Source organism: Rhagoletis pomonella, unplaced genomic scaffold (assembly GCF_013731165.1).
Source record: "Rhagoletis pomonella isolate Grant_MI unplaced genomic scaffold, Rhpom_1.0 Rhpom_scaffold_00002, whole genome shotgun sequence".
NCBI classification, from domain to species: Eukaryota; Metazoa; Arthropoda; class Insecta; order Diptera; family Tephritidae; genus Rhagoletis; species Rhagoletis pomonella.
The window spans coordinates 22837312-22855720 of NW_023458556.1; the positions used below are offsets into that span (position 1 = coordinate 22837312).

Below are 18409 nucleotides of genomic sequence, written 5' to 3' on the forward strand. Positions count from 1 at the left end.
AGAAAGTATGCTGTCAAATGCCCAGGCAAATAAAAAAGTTTTGACAGATGTGTGTGAGCGCGCAAAAGAATAAGGGTATTCATCAAACCTTATAAATGCATTGTAAACCGTATAAACTTATAATTGTGTAAACCTTATAAATGAGCTGTCAAAATTTGTATGGAAACTCGTTTATACATTTCTGATAAATTTATCCAGCGATTTTACTGAATAAACTTGATGAACTGAAGCCAATGCAACTCTGTCGCAACTCTAGCTATGTTTTCTTGGACAATAATCGGGATCCGCATACAAATTTTGCACGCAAATTCAAATCAACGATATGATCCTGATAGAGATCTGGTTCAATTGTTATCCGTTCTGTTTGTTTTGTTTCACCGATAATTTGGCCGCAAAGTTTGGTAGACGTAACAAATGAATTCATACACAAACAAACATTCTGCCATTGTTTCTTCTAACTTCCTTCAAATAAATTGCCTTTATGTTATATGTATATTTATTTAAACAGATTCTATCTCCTCTTTATCCTCGTGCTATTAGTATAAACTTAGTGATACTGAACTTTATAACCAAAGAAAACACGACTATTGTCGCATGTGTAAACGAAAAGACAGTGTGGGTCGTTCATGTAACAGAGTGCGTAAACTTATAAGATTATCTGCTTGGTAAAGTTATCGGTTTAGATGAATACCACTAATAACAATGGATTATTTACGAATGTTCACGTTCACGCTCCCACTGAGCTGTTCAGCGTTCTTAAGCCGGGCCGCACATGCTCACACTCGCACCCGTTCACGGTGCTGCGCTGACATTGGTCGACTCGTGTGCATTCGCATTTGCACAAATGAGCTTTTAGTGATTTTGTCATTTATTTCGTCAGTAATTCGTCTCCAGATTGAATCTTTAAATTTGATTTTTATGGATATATATTTATGTCGTATAAATATTTTTAACTTCGCACGCCTTCATTTAATTCTTCCTCCATGATTATTAAAGACACTCGCAACACTGCTACTCAAAAAACATGTCTCTGATACCTACTGACACTCGCACGCTACTTGCAAACACGCTCATGTACGTGCGTCCGCAGCCACATAGGGGCAAATGCGGAAATCGGTTTAACCAAGGGGTATCCATATAAGGTGGTAGCAATTGCATATAAGTAAAAGCCCCGGGTATTTTGTTATTGCTTTTTGGTACAACATAGTTTCAAAACGAAAGGAAATAGGAGACAATTTTCGCCATTTCGTTTTGTTGACATCCTGTACCACATTTCGTCTTGGATGACATTCTTCTGTATTGATGCAGAGACAAAAATATCATATCAGCTGTTCAAGTAACACCACCTTGTATAGATGCGCCCTGGGTATAACGTTAACGTTCAAATTCCTAAGTTCGCGCAGGGTTGGTGACAACCAGTGCGAGTGTGAGCATGTGCGGCGCACAGTGTGCTTTTTGAACACCCCATGGGAATAAATCGTAGGGCTTTAGACAGAAGCAATATTTTGATATGAAACAAAAAGATTCTAAAAGCTAATATTATTCCCTTTCACTAAAAAATATTGTCATTGAGCCAAAATTACTCCTTTATCTTAAAAAAAAAAATTGTCAGAAATAGGGTTCTTTGAAAAAAAAAACTTGCAAAACCCACCACACTTTTTCCAAAAAAATATTTTTGGTATGTTTTATTGTCGTAATATTATTGATTTTGATTCCGTCGATTGTGTCGTCACGCAAGCGAGATACTTCTTGCCCGCATTTGATTAAAAAAGAAAATTATTTCGCATAATTTTGATAATTTGAAACAGCTGACGAGCTGTCGAAGCGACGATTAAAAGACACCTGCCGGTCATATCACTGGTCACCTGTCTGGGCGATCTGGCCGTACTCGGTTTTCTGGCAACTGAGAGGACAAATGAGAGAGTAAAAAAGTCTTCTCTTTGTCAGAAGTTTCCTGTTTTAGTCCGAAGATTTTTTGCTGGTAAAGGCCGGTCCACACAGAAATTTCGCGTTGGCTTTGGCGTTGGTTTGAAGAACGCACGTTAGAAGTATGAACGTTTGGCAGAGAATGCTTCATATCAATAATTGCATTAAAAAACGATTGGGCTCCTCAGGATGTTAGGGAAATTGTCTTGGATTTGCAGCTGGAATTGCATTTGCAAATTTTATGCTTGCTGCCATGGTAACCGTTTGCATTTTATTGTTGTGAATTTACAAATGCAACGAATATGCAAATGCAAGTGTATATTCACAAGATCCTGAACAGCCCTGATATTTCTTGCCCGCACTTGATCAAGAAGGAAAAATATTTCGCATCATTTTATTTGTTTGCAACAGCTGACGAGAGACGCACCCGAAAAGTTGAGAGATGGCCATATTTTTGCTTTGTGTTGGCGTGAGCGTTGTCGAATTTTCGCTAAGTGGACGGCTGTATTTGAATTCATGTATTCATAGTCGAAGCGACGCCAACGCCAACGCCAACCCAACGCTAAAGTTCTATGTGGACGGGCCTTAAATCCTGGTAAATATGTCAAACGATCAGCTGTAGTGTATTTGACAACCAAATTGCAAACAAAAGAAAAGTGAACTTTGTTAATGCATGGTATAAAATACTTAATTATAAGTTTGAGTGGATACTAATGAATTTGTTACGATTTGTGGTTATTTAAATGTTTGAGCTGAAGACGTAAGATCACATGTACACAAATGTTTACATCAGATTTTTCACACTGCCATTTAGAATTTGATAGAAACTTGCCAGTCTTCCCACTCAAATGATTTGTCAAATGATAGTCACTGTTCTTGCAGGGGTATTTACTTACAAAGTAAGAAAATTTTTACAAGAAAAATTTCGAGGTTATGTTTAAGTTGTCAGAAGTTACCATTTGTTACTAGAAAGCGATCCCGTACTTTTCAGTGTTACTCTCTCGCTCTGACTGCTTTTTATTTTTTGAGTTTTACTAGATTTAGTCCGAGGAATACGGGATCAAACCACACATTAGGTGCACCTCATGAACCAATTATACAAGTCTGACCGGTTGACAAGCAGCCATTTGCAATTGAATTTAAAAATATGCAACGTTCGTAGTTTAGAAGCTTGCGGTTTCTGTTTTTATTTCTTTATGTGCATTTTGGTGGTAGTTTATTTCAGTGATTTTGAAGCGATTTTCAATAAATTTTTTATTAAAATATAATTAAAATGAGGTGCGCGATATTCGGCTGCAAAAACACGTACGGAAATAATAAATCTGCTGACACAAACGTGCGCGCAAAAATTTCTTAATTTTTTCTTTATGATTGGTCTTCGTTTCTTTCGTTTAATTTTAGCTTATATCAAAGAAAGTAACATGGCGCCGAAATTATAAACATCAGCCAATTTCTTCTGATTCATCATGTGCTTTCAAGTTCTTAATACGTGTAGCCTCCAAGTTAGTGCACTGTACCAAAAACTATTATTTCTGGCAATGCTGCAATTTTTTCACTAGCAACCCTGCACATAAGCTATCCAAAAGAAGTTTCGCGATATCAAATTGCCGACATTTTAGAGAAAATAATTATTCCAAAAATATTAAAAAGCATCGGAAAAGTAAGAAGTACATTGCTATAGTGCAAATTATACGATTTTCAAAGCAGTCGAATCAGTAATAACCCTACCAATTGTATTTTGCGATACTTGGAAAGATTAAACAAAGCGACGTAAAATATGGCTTTACCCAATTTATCACACGCCGACTTGGAAAAGTTGAAAATTTTCATAAATTTTGTATCTGAGAATCCAACTGTGCTTAATTTGCCGCAGCTGCAGTTTGTAAAGGAATTTGTTGAAAAATTTGGAGGCAAAGTGCCCCCAGGGGAATTTAAGATGCCTACTGGAGCCGCTGGAGGGTAATAAATCAATGTACATATATATGTAAGCTTGTATTATCTTTTTTTTCGATATTTAGAAAATGTCCATTTGGCGGAGACGCTGGGACAGCAAGTGATGGTGCTAGTGGTATGAACGTCGATGAATCGGAAGAGTCGGATGTGGAAGAATCTGAACCAGAATCTGAGGTTGAGCTGAATATGGAAGGTGAGTGTTTATGGACAATGATTAGTCGATTAAAAATTAAAGGTTATCTCGGAGGTAGGGTTATATTTTCGAATGTGGCTTTTCATGTTAGGAGTATTAGGGTAGCTTTGCGAATTTCGATACAGAGGCGTGTCAGGATAATACTAAGGTCACTTCTTTTTCTTTTTTATGTCTGTGTAGATAGATTTACTTTGTCGTTATATATATATTATACTATTAATTATCGAGTTATGCCTGACACGGCTCTTGTATACGACTTTTGCTTTCAGCTAAAACAAAAACTAAGCGGAAAAGGCAGAAAAAGGAATTGGATTGGACACCGCCCACAACTTCTTATGAAAATTTCATCAACACAAATACAGTTTACATGGGTGACACTAAAGAAGCTAAAAAGGCACAAAAGAGTATAAAAACTGAGCATGAGCATTCTGCTGAATCTGATATGGATCAGGATGACAAGGAAGAATATGAATGTCCTGTAGAGGCTGTGTATGGCACTGACGCAGAAGATGACAATATTGATGAGGATCCTATTAAAACTAATATCGCATCGGTTGCCATGAAATGTGAAATCGATAGCGATGTCGACAACGATGTTGACAACGATATTCAGGACGAAAATTACAAAGAGGATGACAATGACAAGGGCTCAGAGAGTAGTGATTCTGATGTCGTCGCTCCAGTACGAAGGCAAACACGAAGTAGCAGAAGAATCGCACGCGCAAAGAAAGGAAAGCGTGGACGCAAAAATCGCAAAATTCTTAGTGAATATGAGCCTAGAAAGAAAATTCGAAGACCCAGACCAGCAAATTGTCTTGAAAAATGCAAAAAACAGTGCGCTAAAATTGATCAAGAACAACGTATGAAATTGTGCAAAGAATTCTGGGCACTTGATTTTGTAGAGCGCAAGAATCATTTGTTAACTTGTGTACAGCGTATGCCACTTGGTAAGATGCGTATTATAAACAGAGTTAAAGAATCACGGCAACACACAAATCATTACTTCTTGACTACTAGTAGTGGTGAGCGTGTAAGGGTGTGTTTAAGTTTCTTCCTGAAAACACTTGTAATTAGTAATTTTCTGGTAAAAAGCGCGCTGGAGAATACCGATGACCAAGGTAAATTTACTGGAATAGATTTACGTGGAGGCAGCGGTGAGGGGAGACGCTTGAAAACTGAAATGGCAAAACAACGGAGACAAAATTCAGGCGATGTTGGCAATTCTTCTAAAAACTCTATCAGTGAGTCAACAGATGAACAGAAGTCGCCGTCTAACATGGAAGATGACTTAAGTAAACCAGAAGTACTAGATGTTAAAAATTTGGAGACACTTAAGCCAATTGAACGTGAGGAACCAACTAATCTAAGTGAACCTGAAGAACAGGCTAAGCCAACTGAACCTGTGGAACTAACACTAGCAAAGCCAGTAGAAACTGCGGCTGCGGAATTTTCAGCACTCACAATTGATGCAAATAAAACAATGGAGGATTTGGCAACTCCACCGACTCGACCGAAACCACCAGGCAGAAAACCAAAATCTGAAAATAGTACTCCCAGGAGAAGAAGATCCGAACAGAGAATACGTGTACCACAGCCAGTGAATTGTGCTGAAATATGCCGCTTTAAATGCCACACTAAATTTACCGAAGAGCAACGTGTGCAGTTGTGCGCGGCTTTCTGGCGCTTGGGTTACAAAAGGCGCAAAGATTTCGTTTTGTCACGCGTGGAAGTGCATGAGAATACAACTACAACAGCTGCGGAGTATCGCAAATCGAATCGAGTGCGCACTTTCACCAATCGCTATTTCCTACGTGGCCAACGTGGTGAAAATGTACGTGTCTGCTCACGTTTCTTCTTTGCAACACTTTGTGTCGGAAACCATTTCTTGGCTAATGCACAGAAGAATGTTGACAAACAGACAGGTGCATATGCAGGCGAAGATATGCGCGGACGTGCTACACCGAAAAATAAAATACCCTTGGAACTTGTGCGCGATGTACACCAACATATTAACAGCTATCCGACTTGGGTGCCTTGCAAAAGCTACAAGACACGTTATCTGCACAGTTCATTGAACATCGTTAAAATGTATGGTGAATATAAAGAAGAAATGGAACGTCTTAATAAGCCCGCAGTCAGTGGAAGTTTCTTCCGGAGAATATTTCATAAAGATTTCAAATTGGCTTTTCTGCAAGCTAAATCTAAGCATGCGCATAAAGTCAGCGCACAGAGGAGTAACAGTAGCGCACCTAGTGCTGTAATTGCTACTAGTAGTACTTGCGCGAAGGTAGATGACCCAGTGGTGATTAGTAGCAACATAACTATTACCACAGCCACAGGCCCATCATTGGGCAAAAAAACGAATCCAAACATTTCCGATTTCACCGGTGAAGAAGGGGGCTTCTGGACGCAGCTAACGCCAAATGCAACTGAAACTATGAAATTTCTGCAACAGCGGTATGCACCTCAGGCGGCAACTGCGGTGATTATGCAGCCCCTATATATTCATCAGCAGCAGCAGCAGCAGCAGCAACAGCAACTCCAACAACAACAGCTACAGCAACAGCTTCAACAACAACAAGTTGCACCGGCCCCACAACCAGCAACTTTGCCTGCAGCTGCCTACCATTTGCCGCAAGCCATCAGCTATGTGCATCAGCCACACATTATGAATGCCGGTTATGAAAGCGAAGAACGCGCACAAAATTTCCATATGCTCTAAATGATTTTCATTCGCTGCACTTTTTAGTTGATAGTAAGAAGTAGTATATTTAACATTAAGTATGGATTAATCTATTTACGCCTATTCGTATACAAAATAAAGTACACAAAACTAAAATCCTTTTTTTTTCAAATTGAGTACATACATATCGTTGTTTAAAGTACAAAATCGCGTATCGTCTTTCTGCTGACATTTGCTGCCAAAAGTTGGATTTGCTCACCAAAGCTCTTGGCTCAATTATCCATTCGTTCTGAAATATACAAGCCAGAAATGCGATTGCTTTATAAAAAAAGAACCATTTTGAAATATGAGTGTTTTTACTCTCTAGAAAATAATTTATGCAACCTCACATTCGCGGTTTTGCATTTTGTTGATACGCGGTTTTGTACTTTAAACGACGATATACATGTGTATGTAATAAGAACAGAGAAAGATTTTTATGATTTCAAAACCAGAAGGGTCAGAGCTATGTGCGACAAGCTCGCATTAGAGTAAATGAGGAGGAAAATCGTAACAAAACATAAGATTTCATATCAAATTTTTGGGAAAAAATTTATTGTTTTGTTTATTCAGCACTTCGGACTTTTATTACGAAGAAATATGTACGTCACCTGGAACTTTTTTACCTTACGCCATTCCATCCCTCTGCCGCAATGTTACACAGTAAGTCAGATGCAATTCTTGCCTTAGTTTGTGTCACTTTAGGATATGCTCTGCCCATCACTCGTGATTTAAAAAGGGTGCGTTCAGAAATGCATCAAGAAAAAGCATCAGTCTCCTTTATTTCTAAACTATAATTTATGGAAATGCCTTATTTACGCAACTAAGTGGTTGCGCATATTTGACAATTCCATCAATTATAGTTTGGAAATACACGCACCCTTAGTGACACATTGTTGCAGAAGCTGCCAACTCCCACCACGAGGCCGCAACCCTAAAAGCGGTAAGAGCAATAAGCGCAAGGTGGACAACCGCATTAATGAATACCGCAACCTCCGAATTGCCTCCAGTTTCCTATGGCAGACTTAAACTAAGCTGCCACGGACTCCAAAATAATATCAAGGAGATAGCGTGCTTAATGGGTCGGCGAAGTTTCACAGAAAGTCAACAATGGTGGGCAAATCCAATTTTTGGCAGCAATTGTCAGTCACGCGGTTTTGCAGAATGACGAGCACCACCTGCATGACGTGGCCCAAATGCTCCCCGTCAAGGAGTGCAACACTATGTTATGAAGCAGTTCCTAGTAGGGTGCCACAGACGTGCGCATCCGAACAGACACCTGTTGGCCGCAGAGCCCTCGCCTAGGCTCATCAACCATCTCCACTCCACATCACCCACTCAACCATCGCCCCTCTCCCTCTGGTCCAACCCAGTCCGTCCCTCAAGGGTCCTAGAACCGTTGGTGTACCACTTCATTGTGCTAGCCTGGATATGTCTCTCTATAATAAAGGCACTTCGCGCCGCCTTACTGTATATATTAACTTTTTGGTTGTTTCCGACAGGGTGTGCATTTTGGAACGAATGTCCGTCATCCCGTGCCGATGTTATCTACAAAGTTGCAAACGGGTAAATATTTCATGGATCGAGAACGCTTTCCAGTTTTGGTTTAGTTCCGTACGGGAACAAAATGCAATGACAAGAACGTTCCCGCAAAAGAACCAAAAGGGAACGAAAGTATTGAGAGCAGTTTGAGCGGGAACAAAATGGGAATACACAAGGTTCGGGATCGTTTATGTAAAGAACAAAATGCGAACAAAACTGTCGGGAACGTTCTCAAAACGTACAATAAAAGAACAAAACTCCCAATAAGTGCCTTTTTTTCTCGGTCCTTGATATATTTTATTACATAAAAATCACATGCCACAATCTACGCATTTGAATGAAATTTATTTATTTCGTTTTACCTATGAATTAACAAATTCTTACAGACTAAGTACAAGTAACTTTAAAAGTAATATTATTACAATTGTTTGATATTACAAAGAGAGTAGATGTTAAAGAGCAAAAATTTTACTTAAATTTTACTGCACCTTTGGTGGAAAAGGCCCAACTGAGTATACTTTCTGTCTAAAAATAAAATCGCTGTATTTAAAAAATTATATTCACGACCCGCTTTAGCTCATATCCGAAACATAATTGATAACAAAAATCTGACCGATTTATACATTCTGCTACAAAAAGAAGAAAGATTTTAGCAAAATTTTTGGGACTATGAAAATTATTTTTCGCTACATGCATAACTCATTTATTTGTTTTACTTCGTTTTAGGCGTTATTGAAGCAGACACTGAAGCCGATCAGCCGATGGGCGATTCAAATAAGACGCCATCCGAGGAGGAAATCGATCAAGCTAGCGACTTACGTTCACAGGCAGCTGCCGCTTATTCGGAGCAAAAGTTTGAAGAGGCAATCGATCTGTACACTAAAGCCATTGAGCTCAATCCCGGCAATGCTTTGTTCCATGCCAAACGCGGTCAGGCTTTCCTTAAGCTTAAGAAGCCCAACGCTTGTATTCGTGATTGTGACAAGGCCTTGGAATTGAATTGTGACTCTGCAGCTGCTTACAAATTCCGTGGGCGGGCTCATCGTTTGTTGGGCAATTGGGAGAAAGCTGCTAAGGATTTGCGTCAAGCTTGCAAACTAGATTTCGATGAAGAAGCTGATGAATGGCTGCGTGAAGTTACACCCAATGCAAAGAAAATCGAGCAACATCGTATCAAGCAGGAACGTAAGCGTGCTGAACTTGAAAGTAAGAAGGCACAACGTCGCGCACATGCACATGCCAAGGAACGTCAGAAGCAGCAGCAGCAACAACCACAGGGACCACCTAAAGGCTTCAATCCAGAATTTTTGTCTGCCCTCAATGATAAGGACTTCCAGGAGATTTTGGCAGATATTGCTAAAAATCCAGCTAATATAGAGAAGCATAAGAACAATCCGAAATTCGCCAAATTGCAGAGCATGGCCAAACAATTGGGCATGGATAATGTATTTAACATGTTTGGTGGCTTGGGTGGAGCAGCTGCTGGTTTTGGTGCTGGGACCGGTGCTGCCACTGGGGCTGGGGCTGGGGCTGGCTCAGCAGGTGCAGCGCCAACTGCAGACGAACCTAAGCCGGAGCCCAAAAAGCGTGAATTCGTTGATGATGGCTTAGATTAAAAGACAGCGCGTGTATCTTCAACTGCTTAGCGCTTTGCGGCGCGATATTCTAAATTATAAACTGCATTATGCAATAAATCTAATTTTTGAATAAAGGTGTTAGTAGTTGTGGTAACCGATATTCAACGAAATAAGAAAACCAAAAAATGTTGAACACTACAAGATTTGTAGATGGAGAATCGCGCTGGAAATTAAATTATTACTTCTAAGAATTCACATAAAATATTAACTAAGTCGCTTTAAAGGTCGCTTTTTAAGTCGCTCTTAACAAATGGAATTGTCAAGGAATAAAATACATATGTGAAATGCTAGCCCTTTTCATTTATATTTTCATTGATTCAGTGAAATTTAAATCATTTTTAAATGCTTATATAATGAAGTGTTACATTTACATACATATATTTATTTTACCTTTGGATTTATCGTATCTCATGCCAGATTAAGTGCGTTAAAACGGAACAGCGCATGAATATGTATACTTAATTAATGCCACATCTGAATTAAATGAATATTAACCGATTTCTCCAAACAATAAAATCAACGAAAAAGCTAACCACTAGTGGCCATGATTAATACTTATTGTAATACAATATACATATGTACTAAACCAAGCTATTGTTCATAATATGCAGTTAACAAAACACTTGAGTTATTCATTTCAGAAATTAAACCATATTTATACACATGTACATTAGGCATATGGCTTTTCTTCTAAAATTAAATATACATACGTTTTTGTAAAAATTTGGGAAAAAAAGTTCCCGCAGCGAACTCCGAGAAAAGTGTTCTAAAAAATCCTGTGCACACATATCATGGTGAAATTATAAACAGGTGAAATAATAAAACAGCTCTCACTTTATATTCTTGACATTCGGCCATCTTTTAGAAATGTTTAAAGAAAAATGTTCAAAAAGGTAGTGTTAAATCTTTCTTCTCGCACTTATCACTCCCCCAAATTATGACTACGATCAAAAATTGTTTTCAAATGTTTCTCGGTTTGTTTCCTGCATTCGGCTATCTTATAGAAACTCTTAAAGGTTAATTTTCAAATGAGATAGTGTCAAATTCTTTTAAAGCCTGGCATAATTTCACCATGGAATTTTCTCCATATACATATGCTGCGGGAATTGTTTTTTAGCAAATTTTGACAAAAACATTTTTTTCATCATTCCTCTTCTCGTAGGTACATATATGTACGTATATATGTACATATTTAATTTTAGAAAAAAGCCATGCCTAATGCGCATATGTATGTATGTATTTAGAGTTAATGCGAATATGCACTGTAAGCAAAGTCTTAATGACTAAATCGTAATGAAAATAATAATTATTAGTAATAAAGGAAGTCAAGCATTTAAAACTTATAGTGACTTTTCCTAGATTCTTGTTGTAGCAGCAGCACTGAGACCCAGACATCAAAAGGAATGGTCCAGGGTGGGAATGGGAGGTTGCACAGTGATTCGGACTGCAAATCTGGCTGAACGACACTATTTAATCAAATACACTTTGATGAATTTTAACACCACTTCTTATCTTCGCCCGCTAGGTATGAATCTGAAGACATTTATCAAAACTTCAAAATGGCTGATTCAATATGGCGTATGAAAAGTTTTACAAATTAGTGGATTTCCATGAAACTGGGCATACGGGTGTTTTTGGGGTCGCAGAATGGCCGTCGAAAAATTTAAAAAATCTTAACCCTTCATTTATGAAAATTTTTTGTTCAGAGATTATACTTATGACGATTACCAATAATATTTCTGTAGGAAAGCAGTTATTTAAAAATTATTTATGACTACATTTTGCATTTTATCTAGGTTTTTATTTTATTTTCAACTCATAATAACAATGACTAAATACTTTTTCAAATAATTTTATAAAACAGATGATTCCCTGATATATATAGTTTTTATCATAACTATGCTACACCAACATATTGACAAGTTTTGATTTCATTATCTCATTTTAATATTTTTTTTTTCTAAAAATATAGTTCTTGAACAAAAATCGTATAAATCCAAGTTTCAAACTCTGCGGAATATCTAAAAAAGCAGAAAACTTACCTTTATCGTGTCACAGTGTACCGTATCGCACTAGCTTGAGGGCCTTTGCTTTTTATCGTAATCGCATCAAATACGATATCACATCACATCAAATACGACATCACATCGCATCTGTTGAGGACACCTTAAGAAAGTAGAAAATACTCGAGTTACGATTTTATTAAAAAACATCTTACATAATCAAAGTTTTGACAACTTCAAGTAGTTTTTTGTTTTGGAATGAATATACATACATAAACCTAAACTATCCGCCTGGGGGCGCTATAGTGAAAATTTTAACATATTCTTTTGTTTTAATATAAACGTATAATTAATTTTTTTCATTAAACTAAAAGTTAAAACACAGAACACATGTACATATATGTCTATATAAAACATAACATTTTTTTACGCATTTCTATTTGAATTAAAATTCTTATTTGTTTAATTATAGTCACGCACAAAATTTAGTATCCTGTCATTTTAAGAATTTTTGGCTAACTTTTTATTAAAATATGGTTTATATTTTTACAAACACCACATAAATCTAAGTTTCCAGCTTTGTATGAAAATTATAAGAGTTCTACAAAACTTCATAAAAAATTTCAAACTTTTTAATAAGCTAAAAAAAGTTCGAGTATGCAGTTTAATACCCATTCAATTTCAGTATAATAATGTGCAACGTTTAACAGTCTCAAAAATTCGCGTTGATTTTTTAGTTTGTTTTTTGGCGACAGTGCTAAGCATTTTCTTCAATATAAAGTACTCTTTTTTTTTATATGAAAGAAAATGCATAACGCCGTCAGAAAAAAAGGTCAAAAATCACCGAGAATTTTAAGACATTTAAATTTGCACATTTCTATACCTAAATTGAATAGGCTATAAAACTGCATACCCAATTTTTTTTAATTCATAGTAAAAAGTTTATAATTTTTGATGAAGTTAGACCGAATTCTTCTAATTTTATTCTTTTTTAGACCCTTGGTTTCTTCGGAAAATTTGCTTAGAATTACACGCAGAATCCTCCTATATGCGCATAGTAAAATAATACCCGAACTAATGTAGTTATTAAAATACGAAATCTTTTAAGTTTATCACGACTCTTAATGGGCTATAAAAAGATACAATACTTATATTAGGTACTAATGTACATATATTACTAAAGTAAAAGTAAAACAAACACATATTTCAAAACAGAAAATTAGAGATGTCAAAATCATCCAAAATTATAAAATGTGGTAGATTTTAAGCTTACGGTGGTAGATGTGGTAGAAATGCAATTTAGCAAGAAAAGTGGTAGATCTGCCCGCCGACACTTTAGAATTGGAATAAACATTTTTCCAAATGAATTTTCTTCTCAGTAAATAGGTCCTTTTAAGGCCTTAAATTTGTTAGGTTAGTTATTTTGGATCAATCTTAAGTACATAGTTGCATAACGGTCTTCAGCGTCCTTTATTTTAGCTACTCTAATCCATTTTCTTAACCAATGAAAACGACGAATTTTCAGAATAAATCTGCTTACTCTAATATGGACATAGGGCCACGTAGGCCCTTCGCGATGCCCATGGGGGGTTACCCCAAGCCTATTCCTACATGTCTTTGAACCATTTTGATTTTCTGGCGAATCCTAGCAGTCCTTCCAGATGAACTTTCCCCAAGGTATCCAGATTCTCGAAGAAATGCTCCCCAAGAAATTTTAGGCGTTTTTCTCGGAGTGCTGGACACTCGCAAAAGAAGTGTGGACGGAATATTGACATAGATTATGTAAATATTTGTAAGTTAGACTATCAATCTTCAGTTAAATTTTAGTTGTTATAATACAGTTCTCCAATAGGCGACGTTGACTTACCTTTTTTTTGTATCCATGTGCGTATTGCATTAAATGTAATTTCTATCTAAATATATTGTCATGAAGTTATTGCAACTTACCCATAAAAACCGGGATCGATAAATCCGACGACCACCGTACCAACATTTGAAAGTTACGCACAACACCTTCGCTGCCCTTTCAACACCCACAGACTTTCGAGTGACCGGTAGGCTTCACAACATCCCAAAACTCAGTACGAAACATGCTTTCATCAGCGCTGAAGTTCAGATGGCCATCGGGAAGGCAAAAGTCTCCAAAGTCATTAACCCTGATGGAATATTCTTGCTGATGCTAAATCAATTGGGTCCGTTAGGAGTAGAATACTTCGCTATGGTTCTCAATCTGTCATTGCCTACTCTCAACATTACTGATATATGGATCTGGTAAAGTGGTTCCTGCAAAGAAACCCCGGAATTCGCCCGATTGCTCTTCTTTCTCCAGCAGTGAATACACTTAAAGCTACTGAAAACCTCTGCACTGCGCCACCATAGCAGTTAACGCAATAAACACATTTGTAAAACCAACTCAATAGGCCATCGAGGTAGGACTGTCGATTATAATCACAAGGGGCAAGCGGTCCAGGGAGACCGCGAACAGTAGTTAGCAGTCAAAGAAATTCCCAGACTTCCGCTAGCTATAGTAATATCCGGTAAGCTACTGCCATAACGCGGGGTCCTGTAGCTCGTTTTTGTAACTCTTTACCAATTATTTCTCTACTGGTCGAGAATATACGTCATTATCTACCAGTCATTAGCAATAGAGAACAAGGCGGCGAATTCATATGTATATGGAACGAGCTACTGGTGGGAGCGTCATTATGTCGTATTGTAATTAAACCGCTCTGCTTTGCAGTATTATCCCCTGTTGATTTACGCCCAAGTTGGAGTGCCAGAGTGCGGTCTCTAATGGGGTACTCAAATGTATAGAAGGCAGTAACACCACCAGAGTCATATTGGCTATCTCTTCGAATCATGTTGTATTCCTCCAGGAGCCGGAGGCTAGAGTTTGAAGTAGGGTTGTGACTCGTGCAAATATTTATTGCCCTAAAAGGTGTATGTAAATAAATATTTAAGTTGTACCACCACAAGTAACGTCAAAATAAGTAGAAATTTATAAAACGAAATCTCCACCTGGAAACTTCTTTGTGCTCTTCTACGTCTTAACAATCGTTTTTATCCTTTATACATACATTTGTACGTACATATGTAAGTACAATACCTAAAGCGAAAGTTCATTGCCTTCGTTTGGGGTTGGCGGGATAATGAAAAACTAGAGCAAGGATATTTCGCTCCCACTATATAATGGTTTTGGCTATGACTCATCGATATGCATTTGTATGAGTGAATTCATCCCTCCGCTTTACTTTATAAGTAGACATGTAAGTACCCAGTCGGAAAAGTAGTAATGCATTACATGCGTGATAAATAATATAATGTATTCCTTATGAGTTATCAATTATATTACTGTTAACTATGTAATCAGCATTCTAATGTATTCAAAAAGTTCCAAAAATTTCATATTAAAACACATTCATTTCTCGATACTAAGTAATGCAAAATCGAATGCCCCACTTTTCCTAGGGCATCGCCCTGGGGAAAAAAATTCTTTTTCGAATGTGAAAAGGGTTGTTTTACTGGTTATTTTTTCGATTACTATACATTACATTTTCCCACTGGGTATGTATACAACTTCTATATACATACATGTTTGCACATAGTACGAGTATGTACCTTGTACATCCATAATTTCATATACATATGTATGTGTGTATGCATTTGCACGTAGCTTTATGATTGCGTTACTCATTCAGTTTTTTATTAATATAATTTACATCAACTGAATGCAACTCATAGTGCAATGAATTACCTGTTATATAATCAAATGAGTAAAACCTTCCAAACACTTGACATTGTTCTGTACTTAGGTGACTTCATGCGTTTTTTTTATTCATACACCCACAATTTCATCTATGAGCATCTACAGCACGATTTCGGTCATAAATAGATGCACTGAATCAGGGAAGATAATTCATGTAATATTCTTGATTGGCACTGTAAATCTTTCGCAGAATCGTTCTATCGAAAACTCGAAGATCCGCCTCATCATCCGCCTCTCAACAGCAACGTAGGTGCCGAAATGCTTAGAGCTCAGTTATGCATACTGCATTGCAGAAAATGTAATTTTTACGTAGAAATCAAAAATCAACAGACTTCTTCATATGTAATGCTGTGCGCTGGGTAACCACATACATGCAAAGCTCATTTAACAGATTCCTCTTGAGCCAATTCTCATCCAATGCCGAGTATGCATAACTGAACCTTTATGCTCTGACTGTTTGTCTGATGACAGGTGATACTTGTCCTCGTTCACCACCAGATCCATTTGCTTTGCTCCTCTATCTAATTTCGAGGAGGCAGAACAGACGTAACCCTTCTTTTTACCGTTGATGCCGATGCTATCGGCGTTTAAGGGACCGCCTTTCTTGTGAATTGGGCTGAGCACACTTAGTCGTGAAATTGATATATGTACCTTGTCATAGTATGTTCTACCGGCCGCTGTAGCTGAGTGGTTAGAGGTGCGCAAAAACCACTCCGTAGGTCCAAGGTTCTCCCTTGGTCAAAGCAACATCCCAAAAAAGTATGGTAAAAGGTTTTTTCTAAACAGCGGTCACCCGTCGGCAGAAAATGGCAAACCTACGAGTGTATTAGTATTATCAAAACGCTTCTCATAAAATCCATTTATCAAGACACACACACCACAAATTCGCAAAACAAACATTTTTTGTTCTGCAAGCCAGTCACTAGGTCGCCGTGGTTCTTTCCTCTTGAGTTTGACCTAACTTTCTAACAGAAATTTAGGGAGTTTTTCGATTCGGTCAGCATCTTAAACATCGGTATCTCTTCGTAGTCATTATTTTGGCCTATTTCTTTTTATTTTAGAAAGTATATTTCGCTTCCCTCTATCGGTCCCTATATCGCTTACATGCAGCTCGTGTTGCGACCGATCGCAGCGCACACTGGGGCTGCCCCATATAAGCGCGTGCTCAAAACTCTGATATCATTTTCTTTACATTAGACTCGCTTGAATTAATTTTTAAGAGTAAATTTTTGACGTGACCCAGTTTTTTGTAATGTCTTATGTTAAGTTAATTTAATTTTATTATTATGCAAATTATGAATAATTTAACCCATTTACGTCTTTGACTTAACGTATTTTAACCCATTAGTGGACAATTTTTTTATAGTCTTTCCCCAGCTAATTTTATTAAACATAGGTAAGTTTAGGTTACAATATAATCAGGAAGAACAAGTCCTTTCGATTCGAGGATAGCTTTATCCATGAATTCGCAACATTTAGAACTAAGTTAAAAGCGATAAAATGTATTAACAGTAACAATGTGTGTATTTGTTGTAATCACTAGGAAAGAACATGAAAAAAAGGAAATTATTTATATAGAGATCAAATAGATAGTAAAAGATAAGAAATAGTTATAAAATTTTACGTTTCAATGTAAAACATAATAGGATATGTGCACGGTCAAAACAAAGTTGAAAGTTAAAATAATTTCACCTCCCTGACAACGCTTTTTAAGAAAAATTTATCAAAAAAATGGAAATTATTTTTAGTTCGTCTTTGATTCGACTATGAATATGCCCCATAATGTTTAAAATTTCCATTGCTTCACCAAAGAAAGATCTCCGGTTTTTAACCACTGGCAACAAGCGCGAGCAAGTAATCAGAGGATATGATGAAACTAACAATCTATTAAAAATGTCCTACTATAGATCTCTCTAAAGTTCTTGAAGTCCTTGTTCGAACTAAACCAGCTTCTCAACAAACATTTTCAAGTTCTTGTTGGAACTAAATCTGCTTTTTACTCATTTAGCAACATTAAAATAATAAACAGTTTAAGTTCGAAATGAAACCGTATATGTTTTGTGTGAAGTGAAAATTTTAAAACCAATTTATTTAAAAATGCGCAAAGTGATTTTGGTTTTGAACTCGGATTTATAATAAGGAAGAAACACACTTTATTGCAGTACTGTCAAATTTAAAAGCGCTTTGCGTATTTAAAAAAAATATGATTTTGAAAATTACACTTGCAAAAAATAAAGATAAGTTTAGTTTTTATTAACATAATTTTTTTAAAACACGTAATTCCAAAAAATACACAAAAAAAAACTAGAAGACTTAATTTTAAGTAATGGAAAAAACAAAGTTACGAAATACAATACCGCTTTCTTACAGTAACAATTTGAATTTCTCAGTTTAAAAAAAAAAATATATTGTTCATCTTTGTCAAGTTTGGACACGCATATCTGCCAGGCGAAAAACAATAGAAAGCTGAAAACTTACCCCCAGTTTTTTGGGTTCGTTGGAATCCGTCTTTGTCTTCGGCGTTACGTAAAGAGTGGGGAATCCAGTGTGATCACACTGCTCGCAAATGCCGATTTGTAAAGGAGTGTTCTTAGAAAGCAGGTTAAATACATACTTAGAAAAAAAAAAATTGCACAACTATTTATTATCACGTTTATGGTAATTGAA

General features: G+C 36.9%; 2 protein-coding genes across 2 annotated transcripts; both read left to right on the forward strand.

Moving 5' to 3' along the window:
• The first annotated feature begins 3459 nt into the window (after positions 1-3459).
• Positions 3460-6914, forward strand: LOC118733299. Its single transcript, XM_036462648.1, has 3 exons — positions 3460-3885; positions 3945-4072; positions 4342-6914. The coding sequence occupies exons 1-3, from the start codon at positions 3704-3706 to the stop codon at positions 6792-6794; spliced, it is 2763 nt and encodes a 920-aa protein (XP_036318541.1). The 5' UTR covers positions 3460-3703; the 3' UTR covers positions 6795-6914.
• Positions 6915-7447: 533 nt separating this feature from the next.
• Positions 7448-9952, forward strand: LOC118734489 (hsc70-interacting protein 1-like). Its single transcript, XM_036464208.1, has 2 exons — positions 7448-7457; positions 9063-9952. The coding sequence occupies exons 1-2, from the start codon at positions 7448-7450 to the stop codon at positions 9950-9952; spliced, it is 900 nt and encodes a 299-aa protein (XP_036320101.1).
• The last annotated feature ends 8457 nt before the right edge of the window (positions 9953-18409 follow it).